General features: G+C 34.2%; 1 protein-coding gene across 2 annotated transcripts in view; it reads left to right on the top strand.

Moving 5' to 3' along the window:
• PYGL (glycogen phosphorylase L) overlaps nucleotides 1–21,965 on the top strand; it is a 55,468-nt gene that overhangs the window by 3,639 nt on the left and 29,864 nt on the right. For both annotated transcript variants that reach the window (XM_020991277.2, XM_020991276.2), the window contains exons 2-3: nucleotides 4,829–4,930; nucleotides 15,163–15,241. In XM_020991277.2, coding sequence (XP_020846936.1) covers nucleotides 4,829–4,930; nucleotides 15,163–15,241 — 181 coding nt within the window. The remainder of the gene's footprint in view (nucleotides 1–4,828; nucleotides 4,931–15,162; nucleotides 15,242–21,965) is intronic.

Here is a 21,965-nt window from a genome sequence, read left to right as displayed (position 1 = left end):
TCTCAATGTGACATAGGCAGTAATTAGAGATAGGGCTAAAGTCAAGATCTACTGATTCTAAATTCAGTGCTTTTCCTACTATAACTCACTGCTTCTAGGCAGTGGGAATACAGAAAATGAACAAACTTGAGAGGTGAGGTAGAGATGTATTTAATAAAATTTTATCACTCATTGACTTTCTTCTTCCTCACTTTTAATTCCCAACATAATGACTTCAGGGTTTCAGACATAATAAGCTCAGTTTTATACATTTTTAAGGCTGAGGTGCTAGTGGGATATCCATGTAGAAATGACTTCTTGTGGGTAGTTATATAATGTTTTAGGGTTTACAGAGCTTTCCCCCAAAAAACAAACCTGTGAAGTAGGTAGTACTAATACCATGTAGTGCAAGGTCATTTCTAGGAAAGACAAAAAAAATCTCTGTCCCACTTCAGATTGAATTCATCCTACTAACAAAGAAAAATAAACCCAAATACCCAATAGTTACAATGTCTGACAATGCAATACAACATTATTTCCCAATAGTTATATGGGGAAAGATACGTGAGTCTCTTTGAATGCTATTATCATTAGGGGTCATAGAGGGAGCTTATTTAGATAGGTCTTGGAGAGGTTCTGTAAAGTTTTAATGATTTTTAAAAGAAGAATGGAAAATGGGAAAGAGGAATCCATTAAGAAAGGTTAGGGAAAGTTATCTCACATTTCATTCAACTGGTTAAAAAAAAGGAAAGAGAAGAAGGGAAAAGGGGGGACTAGAGAAGTGTAGATTAGTGAAGGGATTATTCTTAAGGAAAATAAATTTTTACTAAGGATGAATGAAAATATTTATAGCATTTTGAGGTGGCAAACAATTGGAATCTGAAGAAGTACTATTAATCAGAGAATGGCTAAACAGGTTATAGCATATGGATATGACAGAATGCTATTGTGCTATAAGAAATGTGTGAATTAATATAGATAGAAGTGAACAGAACCTGGAAAACAATTTGTACAGTAACAACAATATTGTGGAGACATACAGCTGTGAAGGACTAGGAATTCTGATTAGCATAATGGCCAATCACAGTTCCAGAGTAAGAAATATGCCACTGACCTCTTGGTAGAGAAATGAGGGACTCAGAGTACAGAATGATACACACATTTTTTTCCCTTTAGATGTGGGCAATGCAGAGATTTGGTTTTTTGCTTGACTGTATGGAAGAAGGCTTTTGTTTTTCTTTCATTCTTAATCAATAGGCTGGGAGGAAGAAGGAGGGCAGATTTTTGCTGCTGAAAAATTAAAATTTAATTTTAAAAAAGGAACTACTCTACTATTCCCTTGAATATCACCAGGTGTTGGTCATTCAACACCTAATATGATGAATGTAGGGGTACTACCTAAAAATTGACCTTTAAGCCACCCTGGAAATAGGACTTAATTTTAAAAATTGAATTGTCTTATACAGTAAAAATTTTCTAGGAGAGAAGTTGAGTGACATACTTAAGTCAGTGAAAAATGCTTAACATATATGTAGTGTAGAGTATAGATTTATTATACCACAAAAAATATAGGCCCGTAGTAGGAATCTTCTCAAGACAGAATCTCTTCCTAAGAAAAATCAGTTGAGATTTGTACTGGTTGTGCTACAGAGTAACTAAAGGGCTGAAAAAACAAAATGTGTAGTTGGGTAGAAAATGTCAAAGGACATGCTTCTGAGGTTGCAGAGCAGAAAAAAAAAGCAACAACATAAAATCGTGTATCAAGACTTCTTGCAAAAGCTAGAGTAGCACTTTGGGCCTCGTGCAAATGCTGAAATTCCAGCAATTTTATTTAGCACACAGGGGAATTGACAACGAAATTTGTGACATGGGTAGAGAGTACAATATTAAGATAATCAGAATAACATACAGGCAAGGGTTATCTGAGCTAAAGGCATATCTAATAAATACAATATCAGAAAGTAAATAACTGACTTGTAAGCAGTTAAGAGAAAAATAAGAATATTTGAATAATGGGCTGAAAGTGTACTGAGTAGCTCAATTCAGGAAAAATAAATTTTGATTAGCACCAAAACGTCTTCTCTTGTATGGGTAATAGAAGTACAGCAAGAAAATTGCACTGGTAACATAATTTTAAGGACAGAAGTTTATAGAGAATTTGCTGAAATATGGAACCTTGACCAAAATCATACTACTTTTGAAAACAAAGGACCAAGAGGACAAAGGTCGTAACACAATAGTCTGAGGCAAGATCACCTTCTGTGCAGTTATGACCAAAGAAACAGAATAACCTTGTTTACACCTGTGGCCTGGATGGGCATTTGAGTGGTGACTGTAAAGTTGGTGTGTGAGAGACTAAATTCTAAGAAATCAGCATTTGTGAAATAAAGGTAGAACTAGAGATGCAGGTCATGACAGATCCTGTAGGCATCATTATTAGTCAGATCATGACAATTGGCTACAAGAATACAACTCTGAGGTAATGGAGAAGCAGAACTATTTTCAGTGACAGATGTGGACTAGATTCCCATAAATAATTCAGATACACTTGAAATGAGAATTAGCACTTGATTCAGTGGAAACTCATGAGAAGAAACTAGTACTAAGAAATAAATGATGGTATTATGCCCAAGTTCTCAAGATTTGAAACAAGATGACAAAGTTTTGCTGAAAGGCTTTAAGGTTCAGAAAATATTGGAGAGATTGGAAATAGAAACTAAAGAAAGACCAGATATAAAATATAACCAGATTTTTTAAAAACTTGAAAGCAGGATTTCTCAAAAAAAGTGGAAATTTAAGTGGGACAAACACATGTTCACAAAAAAAATCAAGATGCTCATCTTTTAGATATAAAGAGACAGCCAGATGTTGAAACAATTTTTTGTTTATATTTATTATATTTATTTGTTTGTTTATATTAAAAACTGTATTATATTTGTTTATATTTTTAAAAACTATAAAAAAGGCACATTGAAATAGTAGCTCAAGAATGCTGAAGCTCAGTTTGCTTTCCTGTAAGCACAGAAGTACTAAAAGCAAAAATCAAAAACAAAAAAAAGAAGAAAAGAAAAAATCTTTTCTTTGGGTAAATCAGACACAATATATAGAAATCCAGTAACTTTGCCTAAATCCAAGGAGGACCTCAATTCAATCAAAGGAAAGGATTCAACCCACAGGCAGCTCCTTTCCTATCTAGAACCTCACCTATACAAACATCTAAGAAAAACAGACCATCTGTAAAACTTAGAAGTAAGGACACCTAGTCTATGTTAATCAGTAAATTCAGATACATGCAGAATGGCAATAGGTCACAAAAGCACCACAGTCATACTTTGCATTAGGCTAGACTGACGTCTTATTGAAGAAGTAGCTACTTGCGCAGCTAGAACTTATTCATTGTTGGATTATGTGTAATGTTGTTTTGTAATTGTAATCTTGTTGCTATCTTGTGTATGAATTTCATATTTTACTATGAAATGGATTATTACAATGTTTGTTTTATTGATATATCTTTTGGAAAAGTATATACAATGTTATGTATATGCTGTTACTATATTTATAATAGTTATTATTATTATTAAAATAAAACATTTGTTAAATGCTTACAATGTGCCAGGCACTAGGAATGCAAATACAAGCAAGCAAGAAAGGGGAGATGAAAATGTCTCTTACCAAAGAGCATTGGTATACAATCCTGTGCAGGACATTCCTACCTTTGGTGGCAGATTTGTAGGTTCAGGACTTCAGAAGTTCAACCTCAGTTGAGACTAAGTGGCAACGGAAGGAACTCCTTTCATTCTAGAGCAGTAATATCAAACTTGAGCAGAAATGAGGGCTACTAATTCGTATGGGTTGTATGTGAGTGAGAACTGGGCCTCATCTGATGACTCTGGAATTGTAGCTGGTCATTGTATAGATCAGAGTTCTTTAATCTTTGAAAGATGTCTATCTTTATTTTTTGTTTGTTTGTTGCTAGGCAGTGACTTGCCCAGGGTCACACATCTAGTAAGTATCAAGTGTCTGGGCCAGATTTGAACTCAGGTCCTCCTGACTCCAGGGCTGGTGCTCTATCCACTGCACCACCTAGCTGCCCATAAAGATGTTTATCTTTACAATGTTGTTTTTATTATATAAATTATTTTCATGTTAGTTTCCTTTTAGGAACTAGTTAGGCCTTTGATAAGGACACTACAAAAGGATTTCAAAAGAAATTTTATTAAGTGTTGATAAGGGTTTTCTGTGCAGGTTTTGGTGTAAGATATTGTCATAGTGGATATTCTTAATATTTTATAACACTGAAATTACCTTGCCTTCAGTAAAGGGAAAATAATTCTTCACCTCCCCAAATTAAAACCTAATGTTGTTGTCAAAATGGTTTCATTCAAAAGAACAACAAAAATAGCAACAATATTGCATTTACAGTGCTTTAAGATCTATAAAATGCTTTTCAATTGTTCCATAAATAAATGTTTATTAAAGTACTGCTATGTGTCAGGCACCGTGCTAAGGGCTGAAGATATAAAAAAAAGATATTCCCTACACTCAGGGAGCTTACAATATAGTTGGGGAGCCAATAAACAAATAAATACGTACAAGGAAGCTATATATTTAAAAGTAGCGTATTATTATCATCCCATTTTAACTGAAGCCCAAAAAGAGTGCAAAGGTTGCGTAGGTATTATATTATGTTTCAGGGGATTAGTCAATTTTATACATCTGAAAGCTCATGTATACATATATTGAGAAGTAATTTTTCCTCTTTTGTTGATGACTCAGCATGTCTCTCTGACTTTTACTAGGAAAATCAAGGTTCCGCTATAAAAATTCCCTCTATTTTTCTTTGTTTTAGAGAGTTTATTATCTGTCCTTGGAATTTTACATGGGACGTACTTTGCAGAACACCATGATCAATCTTGGTCTGAAGAATGCTTGTGATGAGGCTATTTACCAGGTAAATCTATACATTTTCTCTTATCACTTTTCTTTAGACTACAAAGAGTTAACTATTTGCAAAGAGTAAACTTAATTTTTTTTGTTTTTTGGAGAGAAAGGAGAATAAAGGGTGACCAGGATATGTTCTTTCATTTGTGTCGGGGACTCTTGCTTGGGGACAGTAATTCCTGTTATTTATAATCTTAGAGTATTATCTAGGGGCACTGAGGGGTTGAGTGATTTTGCCAGAGTCACATAGCTAGTCTATGTGAAAGGAGAGACTTGAACTCAAGGCCTCCTGACACCAGTTCAAACTCTCACTATGCTCCCTCTCAGCCCTTGCTACTTGGCATGAAATGGTTTGACAACTGTATTTTTGCCAATGAATGTTTCAAAACAGAAATGTAATCAACCTCTGGTTTAAGTAATAGAAAACAGAAATAGAATCAAGATGATTGGTTGTACTTTTTGAGATCTTTCTTTTGAAATTAAAAAAAAATGTTTTTCCTCTTATAGTTGCAAGGTCATCCACTGCATTCTGAGTCATTGACAGCCATCTTGACTTTTGTCTTGCCACTGGACTTGGATGACTCTTGCAGAGAGAGTAAGGCTGATGATTTTGCACAGTTCTGCCTCACTTGAATCCAATTCATGCTTAAGTCCAGATATCACCCTCATAAGGTCATTAATCCTCTTTGAGAACAGTGACAACATTTTAAAACTGAAGTTAGCATTTGGAAAAAAAGTTTTTGAAAATGTTTTTCTTCTTTTTTTCTAACCTAAATGTTACTTTTCCTATCTTCTTTTGTAAAATTGAACAATGTTGTTACTTTTGTTCTTTTGTTGGAGCATCTTAAGTTTTATTTTTCAAAACAGGGAAAGAATAAACGCTGTAAACTCTTTAAATTACTTTGTAGCTTTCTCTGTTGAGTCACTCCATCCTATTGTTTACAAAGCGTGAAACATACTTCTTTTTTAAAGAAATAATGAGTTCCACAACCTCATAAAAGTTTCTTTTTAGTAATTCACTTCTACATATTATTCTCCTCCAGTTCCATGGAAGCATGAAGGAAACAAACTGCATATAGTTCTCAGACTTATTGGATGTAATTAGTGAGATACACAGTTTTTGCGTAAAGCCTTTGCCTAAATTCCACGGGTAGAAATATTCAAATCCCTACCCTTCTTTTGTACATGCAGTGCTTTCAGTTTGTACATGGAGTTCTTTGTCACTAAAACCTATCTCCTTTCAAATGGATTGCTTTCTAATATTCACTAAGCATAAAACTGTTGCAACTTTCTTTAATGCTTTATGTGGCAAAGCAGAAAGCGTAGTTCTTCCCCTCAATTAGTTTACAATTTAATTAGATGAAATAAATTATATTCAAGTAAAACTAGGAAAGTTCATCTATATAGGTTTGTTTTTTAACATTATATTACAATCTTTTATTTATGTTCTAAAATTGAATTTTTATTTATTTTTTAAACCACAGGCAGTTTTTATTCTTTTTTCTTCAGGTTCAAATTCTGTCTCCCCTTCTACCTGTCCTCTATCCAATAAGAAGACAAAAAACCTCAAAATATATTCCAAATATGTATAGTCATACAGGGGGCAACCAGTTGGAACAGTGCTGGAAGACTGAAGTGCTGGAGTCAGGAAGACCTGAATTCAAATATGGCCTTAGACACTTACTAGCTGTGTGATCCTGGGCAACTCAGTAAACCTTTTGCCTCAGTTTCCTCTTCTGAAAAATGAGCTGGAGAAGGAAATGGCAAATCACTCCTGTATCTTTGCCAAAAAAAAAACAAACCCAAATGGGTCATGAAGAGTCAGACACAACTGAAAAAACTCAACAACAACAAATTAGTCATGCAAAACAAATGATCATATTAGCCACGCTCAAAAACAGAAAGAGAAAAAAATGCTTCATCCAGCACTCTGAGTCCATCTATCTGGAGTTGTCTGTCTGGAAGTGGATAGTATGTTTCATTATGAGTCCTTTGGAATTGTGGTAGGCTATTGTGTTGATCAGCTGCAAAGTCTTTCAAAGTTGATTATTTTTACAATATTTCTATTACTGGTGATTGCTTTAGTTTTGCTCACTTCATTTCACCTCCATTCATATGGGTTGTCCCAGGTTTTTCTCAAACCATACCTTTCATCATTTCTTATAGCAGAATAGTATTCCATCATATTCATGTATTACAACTTATTTAGCTATTCTTCAATTCATGAGCATCCCCTGAGTTTCCAAATCTTTATCACCACAAAAATAGCTGCTACAATTATTTTTGCACATATTGGTTGTTTTCCTCTTTCTTTTATCTCCTTGGGATTTAGCCCTAAAAGTAGCATTGCTGGGTAAAAGGGTATGCACAGTTTAATAGTCTTTGGGGAATACTTCCAATTTGCCTTCCAGAATGGTTGAACCAGTTCACAGTTCCACCAATAATAGTGCATTAGTGTGTCTATTTTCCCACATCCCCTCCAGCATTTGTCATTTTCCTTTTTTTTTTGCCACCTCAGCCAATATGATGGGTATGAGGTCTTTGAATTTGCATTTCTCTAATTAATAATGATTCAGAGCATCGTTTCTATTGATATTGGATATTGATAACTTTGATTTTTTTCCTCTGAAAATTGCCCATTCATGTGCTTTGTCCATTTATCATTTGGAGAATGGCTCTTATTCTAATAAATTTGGCTCAATTCCATATATATTTGAGAAATCAGACCTTTAGAGAAAGTTACTACAAAAAAATTTCCCCCAATTTCTTGCTTCTCTTTTAACTGCATTGGTTTTATTAATATACAGAAACTTTTAAATTTTATATGATCAAAAAGTATCCACTTTATCTCCCATGAACCTCTCTATCTATTGTTTGGTCTTGAATTCTTCTACTAGCCATAGATCTGACAGATAATTTCATCCTTGCTGTGCTAATTTGTTTATGTCTAAATTATGTACACATTTTGAGCTTTTCTTGTTGTACAGGGTGAGTTGTTGGTCTATGCCTAGTTTTTGCCAAACTACTTTCTAGTTTTCCCAACAATTTTTGTCAAGTAATGAGTTATTGCCCTAATAGCTGAGATCTTTGGGTTTATCAAATGCATACTTGCTCTGATCATTTGTTTCTATGTATCACATACCTAATCTGCTCTACTGATCAAACTCTTCTCTATTTCTTTCCCAGTACCAAATAATTTGAAATCTAGTATTGCTAGTCCCTCTTTCCTTCCTATCTTATTCACTGAGATTCTTGACCATTTGTTCTTTCACATGAATTTTGTTATTATTTTTTCTAGCTCTATAAGGTAATTTTTGGTAGTTTGGTATGTCATGGAATAAATAAATTCATTTATTTATCATTTTTTAATTATCATTTTTAATTATATTAGATTGAGTAATTATTATTCCTCCAATTATTTGGATCTGTCTTTATTTGTGCGAAAGGTTTTTTGACACTGCAAAATTACAGAACTGTGACAGATGGACTTTCAAGAATTTTACTCATCTGTAGTTATTTTAGATGGAATTTCCCTTGATATTTCTTCCTGGTGAGTTTTATTGGTAATATATGGAAATACTGATGATTTTTGTGAGTTTATTTTGTACTCTTAAACTTTCACAGAAGTTAATTGTTTTGATAAATTTTATAGTTGACTCTCTAGGGTTCTATAGGTAAACCACATAAAAGTGATGATTTCCTCTTTAGCTATGTTTATTCCTTCAGTTTTTTTCTTTTTTTAAAAAATTACTATAGTTAGGATTTCTTGTATGATATTGAATAGTAATAGTGATAGCAGACATTCTCACTTCATCCCCTGATCCTACTAGAAAGGCTTCTAGTTTATCCCCATTATAAGTAATACTTGCTCTTGGTTTTCAATAGATGGTACTTTTCATTTTAAGGAAAGCTCCGTTTCTTCTTGTGCTTTATAGTGTTATTAGTAGATGTTGTATTTTATCAAAATATTTATCAAAAGTTTTTTCTGCATCTGTTGAAATAATCTTGCAGTTTTTGTTGTTTTTGTTATTGATGTGGTCAGTTATGCTTATAGTTTTGCTAGTATTGAATAAGCCCTGCATTCCTGGTATAAATCCAGGCTGGAAGTAGTATAAAACCTTTGTGATATATTGCTGCAATCTCCTGGCTAGTATTTTATTTAAAATATTTGTATCAATATTCATTGGAGAAATTAGTTTACAGTTTGCTTTCTCTGGTTTAGGTATGAAGACCATATTTGCACCACAAAAAGGTATTTGGTAGGACTTTTTCTTTACTTATTTTCTTCAAACAGTTTATGTAATATTGGAATTAATTTTTGATAGAATTCATATAAATCCATTTGGTATTGTTTTTTTTTCTTAGCAAGGTCATTTATGGATTATTCAATTTCTGTTTTCTAAGAGAGTTTTTAAGTACTCTATTTTCTCTTCTGTTAATCTGAGCAATTTATATTTTTGTACATATTTATCCAATTTCATCCAGATAGTCAGTTTTATTGGTATATAGTTGGACAAAAAAGCTACAAATAGCTTTATTTCCTCTTCATTGATTGTCAATTCAACTTTTTCATTCTTATACTGGTAATTTGGTTTTCTTTTCTTTTAATTAAGTAGCAGACAGTCTGTTTTACTTTCCCCCCTAAATGTCAGTTCCACTTTTATTTATTAATTTAATGTTTTTTTTAACTTTCAGTTTTCTTTATATCTCCTTTGATTTTCAAAATTTCTATATTCATGTTTAAATGGAATTTTTAACTTATTGTTTTTTAAATTATTTTAGTTGCATGCTTAATTTATCTTTTATTATTTTATTTATAAATAAAATAATTTTATTGATGTACCCTCTTAGAGATATACATTTCCCCCTAAATACTGCTTTCACTTTATCCTACAAATTTTGGTATGTTGTCTCATTATTTTTAATGAAATTGTTGATTGTTTCTATAATTTAACTTTAAACCACTCACTTTTTTCAGGATTAAGTTATTTAGCTTCCAATTAATTTTTAATTTATACTCCTAAGGCCTTTTCTTAAATGTAATTTTTCATTGAATATGGTCATTAAAGGTGAATTTTATTTTTCTACTGTTGCTTGTGAGATTTTTGTAGTCATTTTTTGTGAAGGTGCCATGCACAATTGAGAAATTGGTATACTACTTTTATTTTCATTCAGTATTCTCCAAAGGTCTTTAATATCTAACTTTTCTAAAACTCTATCCATCTCTTTAACTTCTATTTTGGCTTTTTTTATGGTTAGATTTATCTAGATCTGAGAGGGGTAAACTGAGATTCCCCCACTAGTATAGATTTGCTGTTTCTTCCTTATAATTCATTTAATTTTTTCTTTAAGAATTTGGATGCCATAAGTGAGAGAGCAAGGAATAGTTTACCTATCAGATCTATGGAGAACAGAAGAATTCACGACCAAACAGAAGATAGAGAACATTACAAAAAGCAAAATGGATAACTTTGATTACATTAAATTGAAAAGTTTTTGCACAAACAAAGCCAATGCAACTAAGATTAGAAGGAAGGTCGAAAATTGGGAAAGAATTTTTACAACCAGTCTCTCTGATAAGGGCCTCATTTCTAAAATATATAGAGAATTAAGGCAAATTTATAAGAATGCAAGCCATTCCCCAATTGATAAAGGGTCAAAGGAGATGAACAGACAGTTCTCAGATGAATAAATTAAAGCCATCTATAGTCATATGAGAAAATGCTGTAAGCCATTATTGATTAGAGAAATGCAAATCAAAAGAACTCTGAGGTACCACATCACACCTATCAGATTGGCCAACATGACAAAACAGGAAAATGATAAATGTTGGAGAAGATGTGGGAAAATTGGAACACTAATGAATTGTTGGTGGAGTTGTGAAATAATCCAACCATTTTGGGGAACAATTTGGAATTATGCCCAAAGGGCTATAAAAATGTACATACCCTTTGACCCAGCAATAGCACTTTTTTTCTTTTTTATTACTAAAACTTAAGTACACAACAAGAAAAGAAAAAAGAAACATTATAAACTTAATTATTGAAACTCAAATACAAAATAAGAAAAGGGGAAAAAAGCATGTCATGTGGACAGTAGAATATAAGAGAGGATTCAAAATACATAGCAATAAATTTCTATTTCAAGAAAGCCTATATAATAAATGCTACATGTTGCATTGAGAGTTGTCCCTCTTTGCTCCCTTGTAACTTTTCTTTTATTCTCTGCTGTGCACTTTTAAATTTGTTTCCCCACCCTTCTCCCCCCCAAGCTATAATTCAGTGTGGATATATTTATATAGAGGTAAAAGATATGTACATACATATGCATACATACATATATAGACATATACTTCCCTAACAAATTCTACTCTTGATCTTTGTTTTTATATTTATGCAGATCTCTTATTTCCTATCTCTCCTAACTCTTCTACTTTACTTCTACCCAGTACCTTGCCCTCCTATTACTTAACCTACTCCCTCTCCAAGTATTCCTCCTGTATCCTCCCATTCCCATAACTCTAAACACCCTTCTATACCCCCCCTTTGACCTATTCCTTCACCCTTTCCCTTAATGATCCTTCCCTTATCCTCCAAAACTCCCTCCTTTATCCTCTCATTTCCATTAATCTGAACACTCCTATATACTCTCCTTAAACCCATTCCTTTACCCTCCCCTCTAGAAATTCCTTCCTTATCTTCTCACCCCTCTCTATCCCCTTAGTGTTTTATTTCTTTCTAAATTTAGAACACTTTTAGACTCTTCTAGATACATATACGTATTGTTCCTTCTTGAACCCATCCTTATGAAAGTAGGTTTCCAGAATTAACAGCCCTCCTTCCCCATCTAATTCCTCTGTGTCAGTTCTTCCTCACACCTCATTTGTATAATTGCTCTTTTTAGCTATTCATAAATGGTTTACTTTTAGAAGTCATATCATATTCAAGTCTACCCCAACCTTTCTTTCAAACTACCCAATTACTAATGAAAACCTTACACACATTCTACATACATAAAAGGTAAACAGTCTGTCCTTATTAAGCCCATTGTAGTTAGTCTTTGGTATGTACCTTATATTCCTCTTGGCTCTTGTATGTCAAATCTTCTATTATGTTGAGTTTTTTTTTTTAAACAAAGTCCTGAAAGTCTGACAATTCATTAAATGTCTATTTTTTCCATTCAGGGTTATGCTTAGCTTTGCTGGGTATGATATTTTCAGCCAGAACCCCAGTTCTTCAATAGATAGTGTTCCAAGACCTACAGTCTTTCAGTGTCACCATTGCTAGGTCTAGTGTGATTCTAATCACAGCACCACCATATTTAATTTTTTTTCCTTCTTGCTCATAATATTTCATCCTTGAGCTGGGAGTTTCAGAATTTGACTGTAATATTCCTGTAGATTTTCCTCATAGATCTCTTTCAGGTAGTGCCCAGTGGATTTTTTTTTTGTATTTCTACTTTCCCCTCTTGTTCTTATTCCTGGTTATAATTATACATCCTTTGCCTTTCAGAATATCCTATTCTAAGCCCTCCACTCCTTTAACGGGGTAGCTACTAAATCTTATGTGATATTGATTATGGCTCCTCTTGTTGCCAGTGCTGGTGGGGGGGGGGTGCCCTGGGAGCTCTTTCTGCCTAAGTCTTTCTTGTCTGGGTACTCAGTTCCCCTATCATCCCTGTGTGCTGGAATGATCCCCACTACTACCACACTACTGACTGCTGAGCTTCTGCTGAACTGCTGCTGCTACACTGTGCTGGTTTTCTGTTCAGTCCCCACCCAGTGTCTGCATACCATTCTCTCTTCCTAAGCTGCCATGGGCTGAAAAAATGTCAACTTATTCTCTAGAATATATTTGTAATTGTGTTTTTCCCTAATGATATCTTTCAAAGAATGTTATATGGTTTGGTCATATGCAGAGTAAAGAACTCCAAAATAAGATCAAGGTAGATGTTTATTTCATTTTTTAAAAACTTATCTTATTTTTAATTTATAGAAAAAACAAGCATTTCCATAACATAGTCCAATAAAAAAGATGTTTGCACATGAAACTGCAAATCTATAATGTACAACTTGCTATTCCTTTCAAATATACAACAAAATTATCATGTAAATATCTTTTTTCCCTTTTTTCTTCCCTATCCCATCCCAGAGATAAGCACCAGTAGACACAAATAGCTATGTATGTATGTGTGTGTGTGTGTGTGTGTAAATATATACATACAAACAGATATTTGTAAAATTATTCTATACATCCATTAATCAGTTCTTTCTCAGGATGCAGATGGTATCTTTCTTCATATGTCTTTTATAGTTAATCTGGGTATTTATTCTATTCAATATGACTTACTTGCTCAAAGCTGTTCTTAAAAACAATATCAGTGTTACTGTATACAATGTTCTCTTGGTTCTGCTCATTTCACTCATTATTATTTCATGCAAATCTTTTCATGTTTTTCTAAAATCATTGAGCCCATCATTTCTTTTTTTTCCTATTAAACATATTTTCACATAAATGATATTGTAAAGAAGAATTAGAACCAGTAGGAGGAACCACCAGAAAGAGGAAACAAAACAAAACAGAAGAAAAAATAGCAAACAGCATGCTTCAATCTGCATTCTTTGCCACCACAAAAAGAGCTGCTATAAACATTGTCGTACATGTCCTTTTCCCATTTGTATGATTTCTTTGAGATACAGCCCTAGAAGTGCTACTGCTGGGTCAAAGGGTATGCACCTTTGGGCATAGTTCCTAATTGCTCTCCAAAATGGCTGGATCATTTCACAACTCCACCAACAATTCATTAGTGTTCCAATTTTCCCACATCTTCTCCAACATATATCATTTTCCTGTTTTGTCATGCTAACTAATATGATAAGTGTGATGTGGCACCTCAGAGTTCTTTTGATTTGCATTTCTCTAATCAATAATGATTTAGAGCATTTTTCATATGATTATAGATGGCTTTAATTTCTTCCTCTGAAAACTGCTGTTCATATCCTTTGACCATTTATCAATTAGAGAATTACTTGTATCCTTATAAATTCAACTCAGTTTTCTGTATATAACATGCATTTAATTGAAAGATCTTAATGAGTTTTTAGAATTTCTTTACATCCAAATCCTCTGCAACAGATATTTGTATATTAGAAATGTCCCATGAAATAATATTTTGTGTTGTCTTTGGATATATAATACACAAACTCCATCAATTCCTTTATTTGTCTTTCAATGGAGAACTTATGAATATACTATCCAGAAATCAAGGATGCATGTCAAATTGCTCCAAGTTTTCCCTGTTTTCTTTATTTCATAGATTCCCATCATATCTACTTTAGCAACTAGTTTCTTTTTTTTTATCTTGGTAAGAATCAAGCTTAAATATCAGTTCCTCTCATTAATTAACCCATTCATTCATTTACATTATTAACACAAACCATAAAATTATTAGCTGTTCTTCCCTTGGCAAAGAGAGGGTTACAGTAGATATGCACATAATAAAAGAACTCCATCAAACTAGATTTCAAATTTGTGATCTGTTTTCCAAACTCCTCATCTAATTCCACTTTCTGTTTAGATGTCTGACGAGAATACCACTTCAGTTTCTGCCTCTAGCTAATCATCCAGCTCTCCAAAAGATATCTAAATATTCATCCATTCCAATTTTATATGAATCTATAATCCATGTAATAGGTCCATAACAAGGTCAGTGGAATTCCAAAACTTTGAGTTGGGGCATTCAGCTGCCTGGGAACCCAATTCCACCTATATCTCAAGGTCATAACAGCTTCAATTCCATAGTAAGGAAAAGTAGACATGACAAAAATTCTTCTCAATTTGTAGTTTAGGGATCATATACCTAAGGTGTCTTGTTTTCAAGCCAAAACAGTAATTTACTGCTCTTCTGGAAACAAATATACGTCATTCTGTACCATATGAAGAATTATGCTCCTTAAATATGAGGTTGTTGTAAGAAGCTCCTCTTTAGCATAACCATTGTGTGATCTCACACTTTCTGATAATTTTCTTGATTCTATAGACCAGATTAATGTCAGACCTGTACTGGGCTTATAAAGACAGTGCTCCCGTGTCATCAAGAACTGGTGTCTGATTTCAATGGCAAAGCAAAATGTTCAAGTTGTTACTGAATTCTTGACTCAGCATTGCATTTGTCCCTGGTTCTTACCTCAGATATGACATTGCATTTGAAGCAGTAACCAATCTCATTTTCTTTCATTTTCAGCTTGGATTAGATATAGAGGAGCTAGAAGAAATTGAAGAAGATGCTGGACTTGGTAATGGAGGTCTTGGGAGGCTTGCTGGTAAGTGACAGTTGATACTTGATGTCAGATCTTTACAGCAACTTGTGAAGTTGGAATGTGGCTGCCTTTGCAAATTAATTCCATGCATATCAATACTAAAGAAGCTAGTTTATTAATCTTTAGACAGAGTGAAACTTTATACTTGGATAAATATGTCTGAACTTAGTACAATGAAGAGTAGTTCTCAACAACAAACATTGGAGAAGGAAACTTGAACAAAAAGAGATGGCTTTAAAAATCCTATTATCCTTCCTGTATACTTTGAGGGTTTTTTTAAGGACTTTTTTTAGATCAAAATCCTGTAACCATTCTTTACTTAGTTAGTAAATTCATGTTTGTTTTGAATAATTTTATTTTATCTAGGAACTTAATATTTTGGGGGTTTTATATTGCTAATAAGATATATTACACTTAGATATTTGTATAAGTTTTTATAAACTTTCAGTTAGTGTTTAGATATAATTTGAATCTTTCTTTGAATATATTAAATATTGAACATCATACCCACATTTTTAAAAATAAATTTTGTTGGTCTTTTGTTTTTTACGTCACCAAACTTTACCCCAGTATCCTCCCCCTCCTCCATCCAATGAGCCATTACATAAAACAAATGGTATTTTTTAAAATAAGGAAAGGAAAAGAAGAAGAAAAAAACAGCATATCAGCAGGTCAAAAAAGGTTGCAAAGAGCTAAGTTGGGAGTATGTCTTCTCTTGAGTCATGTTTGTTCTTTATAATTTTGCAAGATTCATTTAAAAAAAATTTTATGAGTGGTTGTTCTTTCTATTTACATTGTTGTAGTTACTCTGAATATTGTTTTCCTGGCTCTGCTTACTTCATTCTGCCTCCGTTCACATACATCTTTTTTGTTGTTGTTAATTTATTTTGATTTATCAACAATCACTTCCATATGCTTTTGATTTAAAAATTTTTCTCCCCCATCCTCCCCACCACCCTCCCCAAGATAGTGCACAATCTGATATAGGCTATACATTTACATTCCTATTAAACATATTTTCACATTAGTGAAGTTGTAAGTAAAAATTAAAACCAATAGGAGGAACCATCAGAAAGAGGAAACAAAATTCAACAGAAGAGAAAAAAAAATTCACATTCACAGTTATGATTACTATCTGTATCTTTTTCTCCATCCTTCCTCTTCCCCCTGTTTATGCTTTTCTTTCTCCTTTCTCCTTTTCCCTCCTCACTAGTGTTTTGCTTTTGACCACCTCATCCTTCAGTCTCTCCTCCCTTCTATTATCCCTTTTCCTTTTCTTCCTCTTTGCCCTTACTGCTTCTTCCCTCCCTTCTATCCCCTCTCCCTTTTCTTTCCCCCTTGTCTCCCACTGCCCGTAGGGCAAGTTAGATTTCTATACCCCACTGACTATGTTATTCCCTTCTTGAGCCAAATCTGATGAGAGTAAGGTTCAAACAATGCTCACCCCCTCCCTTCTTTCCCTCTGCTGTAATAGGATTTTCTGTCTTTTCCTGTAATGTAATTTACCCTTGTCTGCCTCCTCCTTTCTCAGTACATTTTCTAAGATCAGACTAATCCACTTACTTGGAATCCATTTAACCCACTTGATTAGATTTTTTTTTTTATCATTACATCAAAGTCAACTAATATCCACCCCCTTTATGTATATCCTTTAACATGGTGTAATAACAATACAGTTCTCAAGAGTTGCAAGTGTCATCTTCCCTTGTAGGGATGTAAACAGTCCTCCCTTATTAACAACATTTTGTATCTTTCTGTCCCATTTACCTTTTTATGTCTTTCTTGAATTGTACTTGAAGATCAAATTTTTTGTTGAGCTCTGGTCTTTTTATCAGGAAGGTTTGGACGTCCCCTATTTCATTGAATATCCATCTCCTCCCTTGAAAAATCAAGTTCATTTTTGCAGGGTAGTTGATCTTTGGCTGCAGTCCAAGCTCCTTTGCCTTATGGAATATCATGTTCCCTGCCCTGCGGTCTTTTAATGTAGAAGCTGCAAGGTCCTGTGTAATCCTGACTGTGGTTCCATGATATTTAAATTGTTTCTTTCTGGCTGCTTGCAGCACCTTCTCTTTCATCTGGTAATTTTGGAATTTTGCTATTATATTCCTTGGCATTGTCAATTTGGGATCTCTTTCAGGTGGTGAGCAGTGTATTCTTTCTATGGTTATTTTACCTTCTGGTTCTAGGACTTCAGGGCAGTTTTCCTTTATGATTTCCTGAAAGATACTGTCCAGGCTCTTTTTTTCATCATGATTTTCAGGTATCCAATGATTTTTAAATTGTCTCTCCTGGATGATTTTCCAGGTCGGTTGTTTTACCAATGAGTATTTTACGTTTTCATCTATTTTTCATTTTTTTTTTTGTTTGACTGATTCTTGCTCTCTCATAGAGTCATTAGTTTCCATTTGTCCAATTCTAGTTTTTAATAGATTTTTTCTTCTGTTAGTTTTTGTACTTTTCTCCAATTGGCCAAATTGCATTAGTTTTTGTACTTTCTTCTCAGTGTACTTTTTTTCCAGTTTGCCAATTGTGTTTTTTAGGGACTTGTTTTCTTCAGTGTACTTTTTTTCCAATTGGCCAATTGTATTTTTTAAGGACTCTTCTACCTCTCTCATTTGACTTTTAAAATCCTTCTTGAGCTCTTCTAAGAAGGCTTTTTGGGCTTCAGACCAGTTCATATTCCCTTTTGATGTTGCAGATGTGGGTTTGTTGACAATGTTGTCCTCTTCAGAATTTCTGTCTTGATCTTCACTCTTCTCATAATATGAATCTATGGTACATTTCTTTTTACTCATGGTTTCTTTATTCCCTGGCCTTTAAAGAGATTGAGCTCTCCTGCTGTGGAACAGAGGGCACTGACCCAAGCTTCTTGTATTGGGAGCCTAGGTCACTGGCTTTGTGTGCTGGGGCCTCTTATGTTGGCAATTGGAGGCTGTAGGTTTCTGGCAGCTTACCTCATGTTGGGCTGGAATCAGCAAGGCTGGAACTTTCAGGCAATTCTAGGTTGCCTGCTTTTCCTTTCCTTTAGCTTTCTTCAGCTCCTTTTAGATGGGTGCTGCAGGGTGTTTATCTGCCTGGGGCCCCTTGCAGTGTTGCCTCCCTCATTTCTGTTAATGCACTGGGAGATTCCTTTGTGGCAGAGTGCTGAGGCACCTGGTGGTTTTCTGAGCTGGTTTCTACCAGTTTCCCCGCCCTCACTGAGGCATTGGGAGGTCCAGGTGTTGGTGTTTGCCTGCTCTACCACCTGGGCTTCTGGATCGCTTCCTGGTTGACAGTTGGAGGCTGTAGGGTTCTGACAGCTTACCTGGTGTTGGGTTGGAATCAGCAAGGCTGGGACTTTAGGAAGACTCTAGGTTGCTTTCTTCAGCTCCTTTCAGATGAATGCTGCAGGGTGCTTATCTGCCTGGGGCCCTTTGTAGTGCTGCTTCACTTATTTTTGCTGAGGCACTGGGAGACCTGTTTGCTGGGCTGCTGTACTGCTGTTCCCCATCTTTCTTTTAGCTCAGCTGTTCCAGGGTTTTTTTTTTCTGGGGTGATATTTTCTGGGTTTTCAGAGGGTGATAGGGGAGGGTGAGAGTGACTACCTTTTTACTCCGCCATCTTGGCTCAGTTCACATACATCTTAACAAGCGTTTCTGTATGCATCTAATTCATCATTTATTTTGTGGTTGTTCAGTTGTTTTTCAGTTGTGTCAATTATTTGTGGCCCCATTTGGGGTTTTCTTGTTAAAGATATTTGAGCAGTTTCCCATTTCCTTCTCCATCTCATTTTACAGATGAGAAAACTGATGAACAGGGTTAAGTGACTCACCCAGGGTCACACAGCCAGTACATATCTGAGGCCAGACTGAACCCAGGAAGATGAATCTTCTTTACTCCAGGTCTGGCACTCTATTGTGCCACCTAGCTGCCCCTCATCATTTCTTACCACACAATAATATTCGTTTACATTCATGTACCACAATTTGTTTCACCTTTTCTTAATTAATGGGCATCTCCTTTGATTCCAATTATTTACTATCACAAAAAGAGCTACTGTAAATATTTTGATGAACATGAGGACTTTATTATCAATGGCCTCTGTGTATATAAGCCCAGCAACAGAATGCCTGGGTCAAAGGATATAAATATTTTAATAATTTAATTTGCATAATTAAAAAATGGTTCCATAGCTTCATAGCTACACCCAAAATGCTTTAATGTGCCTAGCTTCCCACAACCCTTCTAACACTGATTTCCCATCTTTTGTCATCTTTCTCAGTTTGCAGAGGGTAAGGTAGAACTCTTTGGGTTGCTTTGATTTGCATTTCTCTTATTATTGGTAGTTTGGAATATTTTTCCTATGGCTGTTTATAGTTTGCAATTATTCTGAGAGTTCTCAAAAGTTCATTAATTTTTAATCCTTATCTATTGGGGGCAACTTTTGGACACAGACATATATAATATATATGCATATACACACACATATATATACATATACTGTGTCTGTATATATGCATTTCTGATTATCCCTTGTCCAGTTTGTTCTATTGATCTACCTCCCTTCTTTTAATCAGTCAAATGGTTTTGATGACTGCTTCGTTGTAATATATTTTAAAGTGTGAAATTAATGTTCTTCCCATGCCCAATGACTTTTCTTAATTTCTCTTGATATTCTGGATCTGGTGTTTCAGCAAATGATTTTTATTGTTTTATAAAGTTCTACAAAGCATACTTTTAATAATTTTATTGATGTAGAAGTAAAACTGTAAAGTAACTTTGGTAGCATTTTCATTTTTATTTATTATTAACTTATTTTAACAATCTTTTCTTTCTAAATTTTGAGTTTCAAATTCTCCTCTTCCCTCCTACCCCTCTATCACCCATTGAGAAGGCAAATAATATATCAATTATACATGTGGAAACATGCAAAACATATTTCCATGTTAGCCATATCACAGAAAAAGCAAGAAAAATGAAGAAAGTGAGAAAATTATACTTCAATTATACTTCAACTATACCTCAAGTTCATCAGTTCTCTCTTTGCAGGTGGATAGCAGTTTTTCATCATTAGTCCTTTGGAATTGTCTTAGATCACTGTATTGATCAGATTAGCTAAGTCTTTCACAATTGATCATCATTACAACATTGCTGTTACTGTACACGATGATATCCTGTTACTTTTCACTTCATTTTGCATCAGTTCATATAGGTCTTACCAAGGTTTTTTTTTTTGTGAAACCAACCCCCCTCCCCCAACCATTATTTCTTATAGTACAAAAGTACTCTAACAAAATCATATGCCATAGCTTGTTCAGCCATTCCTCAATTGATAGGCATCTCTTTAATTTCCAATACTTTGCCAGTATTAAAAATAGCAGCAATAAATATTTTTGTATATATAGGTCCTTTTCCTTTTCTTTGACCTCTTTGAGGTATAGACCTAGTAGAGGTATTGCTGGATCAAAGGATTTGCACAGTTTTAAAGCACTTTGGACATAGTTCCAGATGGTTCTGCAAAATGTTTGGGCCAGCTTACTACTCTACCAATAGTTTATTAATGTACCTGTTTTCCCTCATTCCCTCCATCATCTGTCATTTCTTTTTTAAAACATTTTTATCAATTTATTTTGATTTATCAACAATCACTTCCATAAGCTTTTGAGTTTTAAATTTTTCTCCCCCTCACTTCCCACCTCCCTCCCCAAGATGGCACACAATCTGATATAGGTTATGTGTATACATTCCTATTAAATATATTTTCACGTTACTGATGTTGTAAGTAAGAATTAGAACCAATAGGAGGAAACAACAGAAAGAGGAAACAAAACACAACAGAAGAAAAAAGTAGCAAATACTATTCTTTGATCTGCATTCAAACTCCATAGTTCTTTCTTTGGATGTAGATACCATTTTCCATCATGAGGTCTTTGAAAGTATTTGTCATTTCTGATAAGTACCACCTGATAAGATGGTATCTCAAAATTGTTTTGATTTTAATTTCTCTAATCAATAATGATTTAGAGCATTTAGCTTTGATTTCTTCTTCTGTAAATTTTCTGTTCAGGTCCTTTGATTGATTATTAATTGGGGAATGGCTATCATTTTTATAAATTTGACTCAGTTCTCTATATATTTGAGAAAGTCTTTTATCAGAAAAACTTCTAAAATTTTTTATTACCTCATTGTCTATGGTACCTTTTAGCAAAATGTAGTTTCCTTGATTATCTCTTTCAACTAGGTCAGATTGTCCTTTTGTTTTGTCTGAAATCATGATTATTACCTCTGCCCTCTTCACTTTAGCTGAAACATAATAGAGTCTGTTCCAGACCTTTATTTCTCTGTGTGTGTGTGTCTTTTTGTCTCAAGTGTTTCTCTTATAAAAAACATGTTGTTGGATTCTGGTTTCCAATCCATTCTATTATGCACTTCCTTTCTATGGGTTAGCTCATTCTGTTCACATTCACAGTTATGATCTCGTGCATTTTCCTCTATCCCAGTTTGTCCCTGTTTATCCCTATCTCTCTTTTTATCCTGTCCCTCCTTAAAAGTCTGCCTTGCTCCTGATCACTGCCTCCCCCAATACACCTTCCCCCTTATCCATTTCCATATCTCTTATCTCCTTCCCCTCCTATCTCTCTGTTGGGTAAGATATATTTCTATACCCAACTGAGTGTATGTGTATATGTGTGTTTATGTATGTGCACACACACACACACACACACACACACACACACACATATAATTT

The sequence above is a fragment of the Phascolarctos cinereus genome, unplaced genomic scaffold (assembly GCF_003287225.1).
Source record: "Phascolarctos cinereus isolate Bilbo 61053 unplaced genomic scaffold, phaCin_HiC Scaffold_2;HRSCAF=192, whole genome shotgun sequence".
Classification (NCBI taxonomy): domain Eukaryota; kingdom Metazoa; phylum Chordata; class Mammalia; order Diprotodontia; family Phascolarctidae; genus Phascolarctos; species Phascolarctos cinereus.
This window is presented reverse-complemented; position numbering and strand designations above follow the sequence as displayed.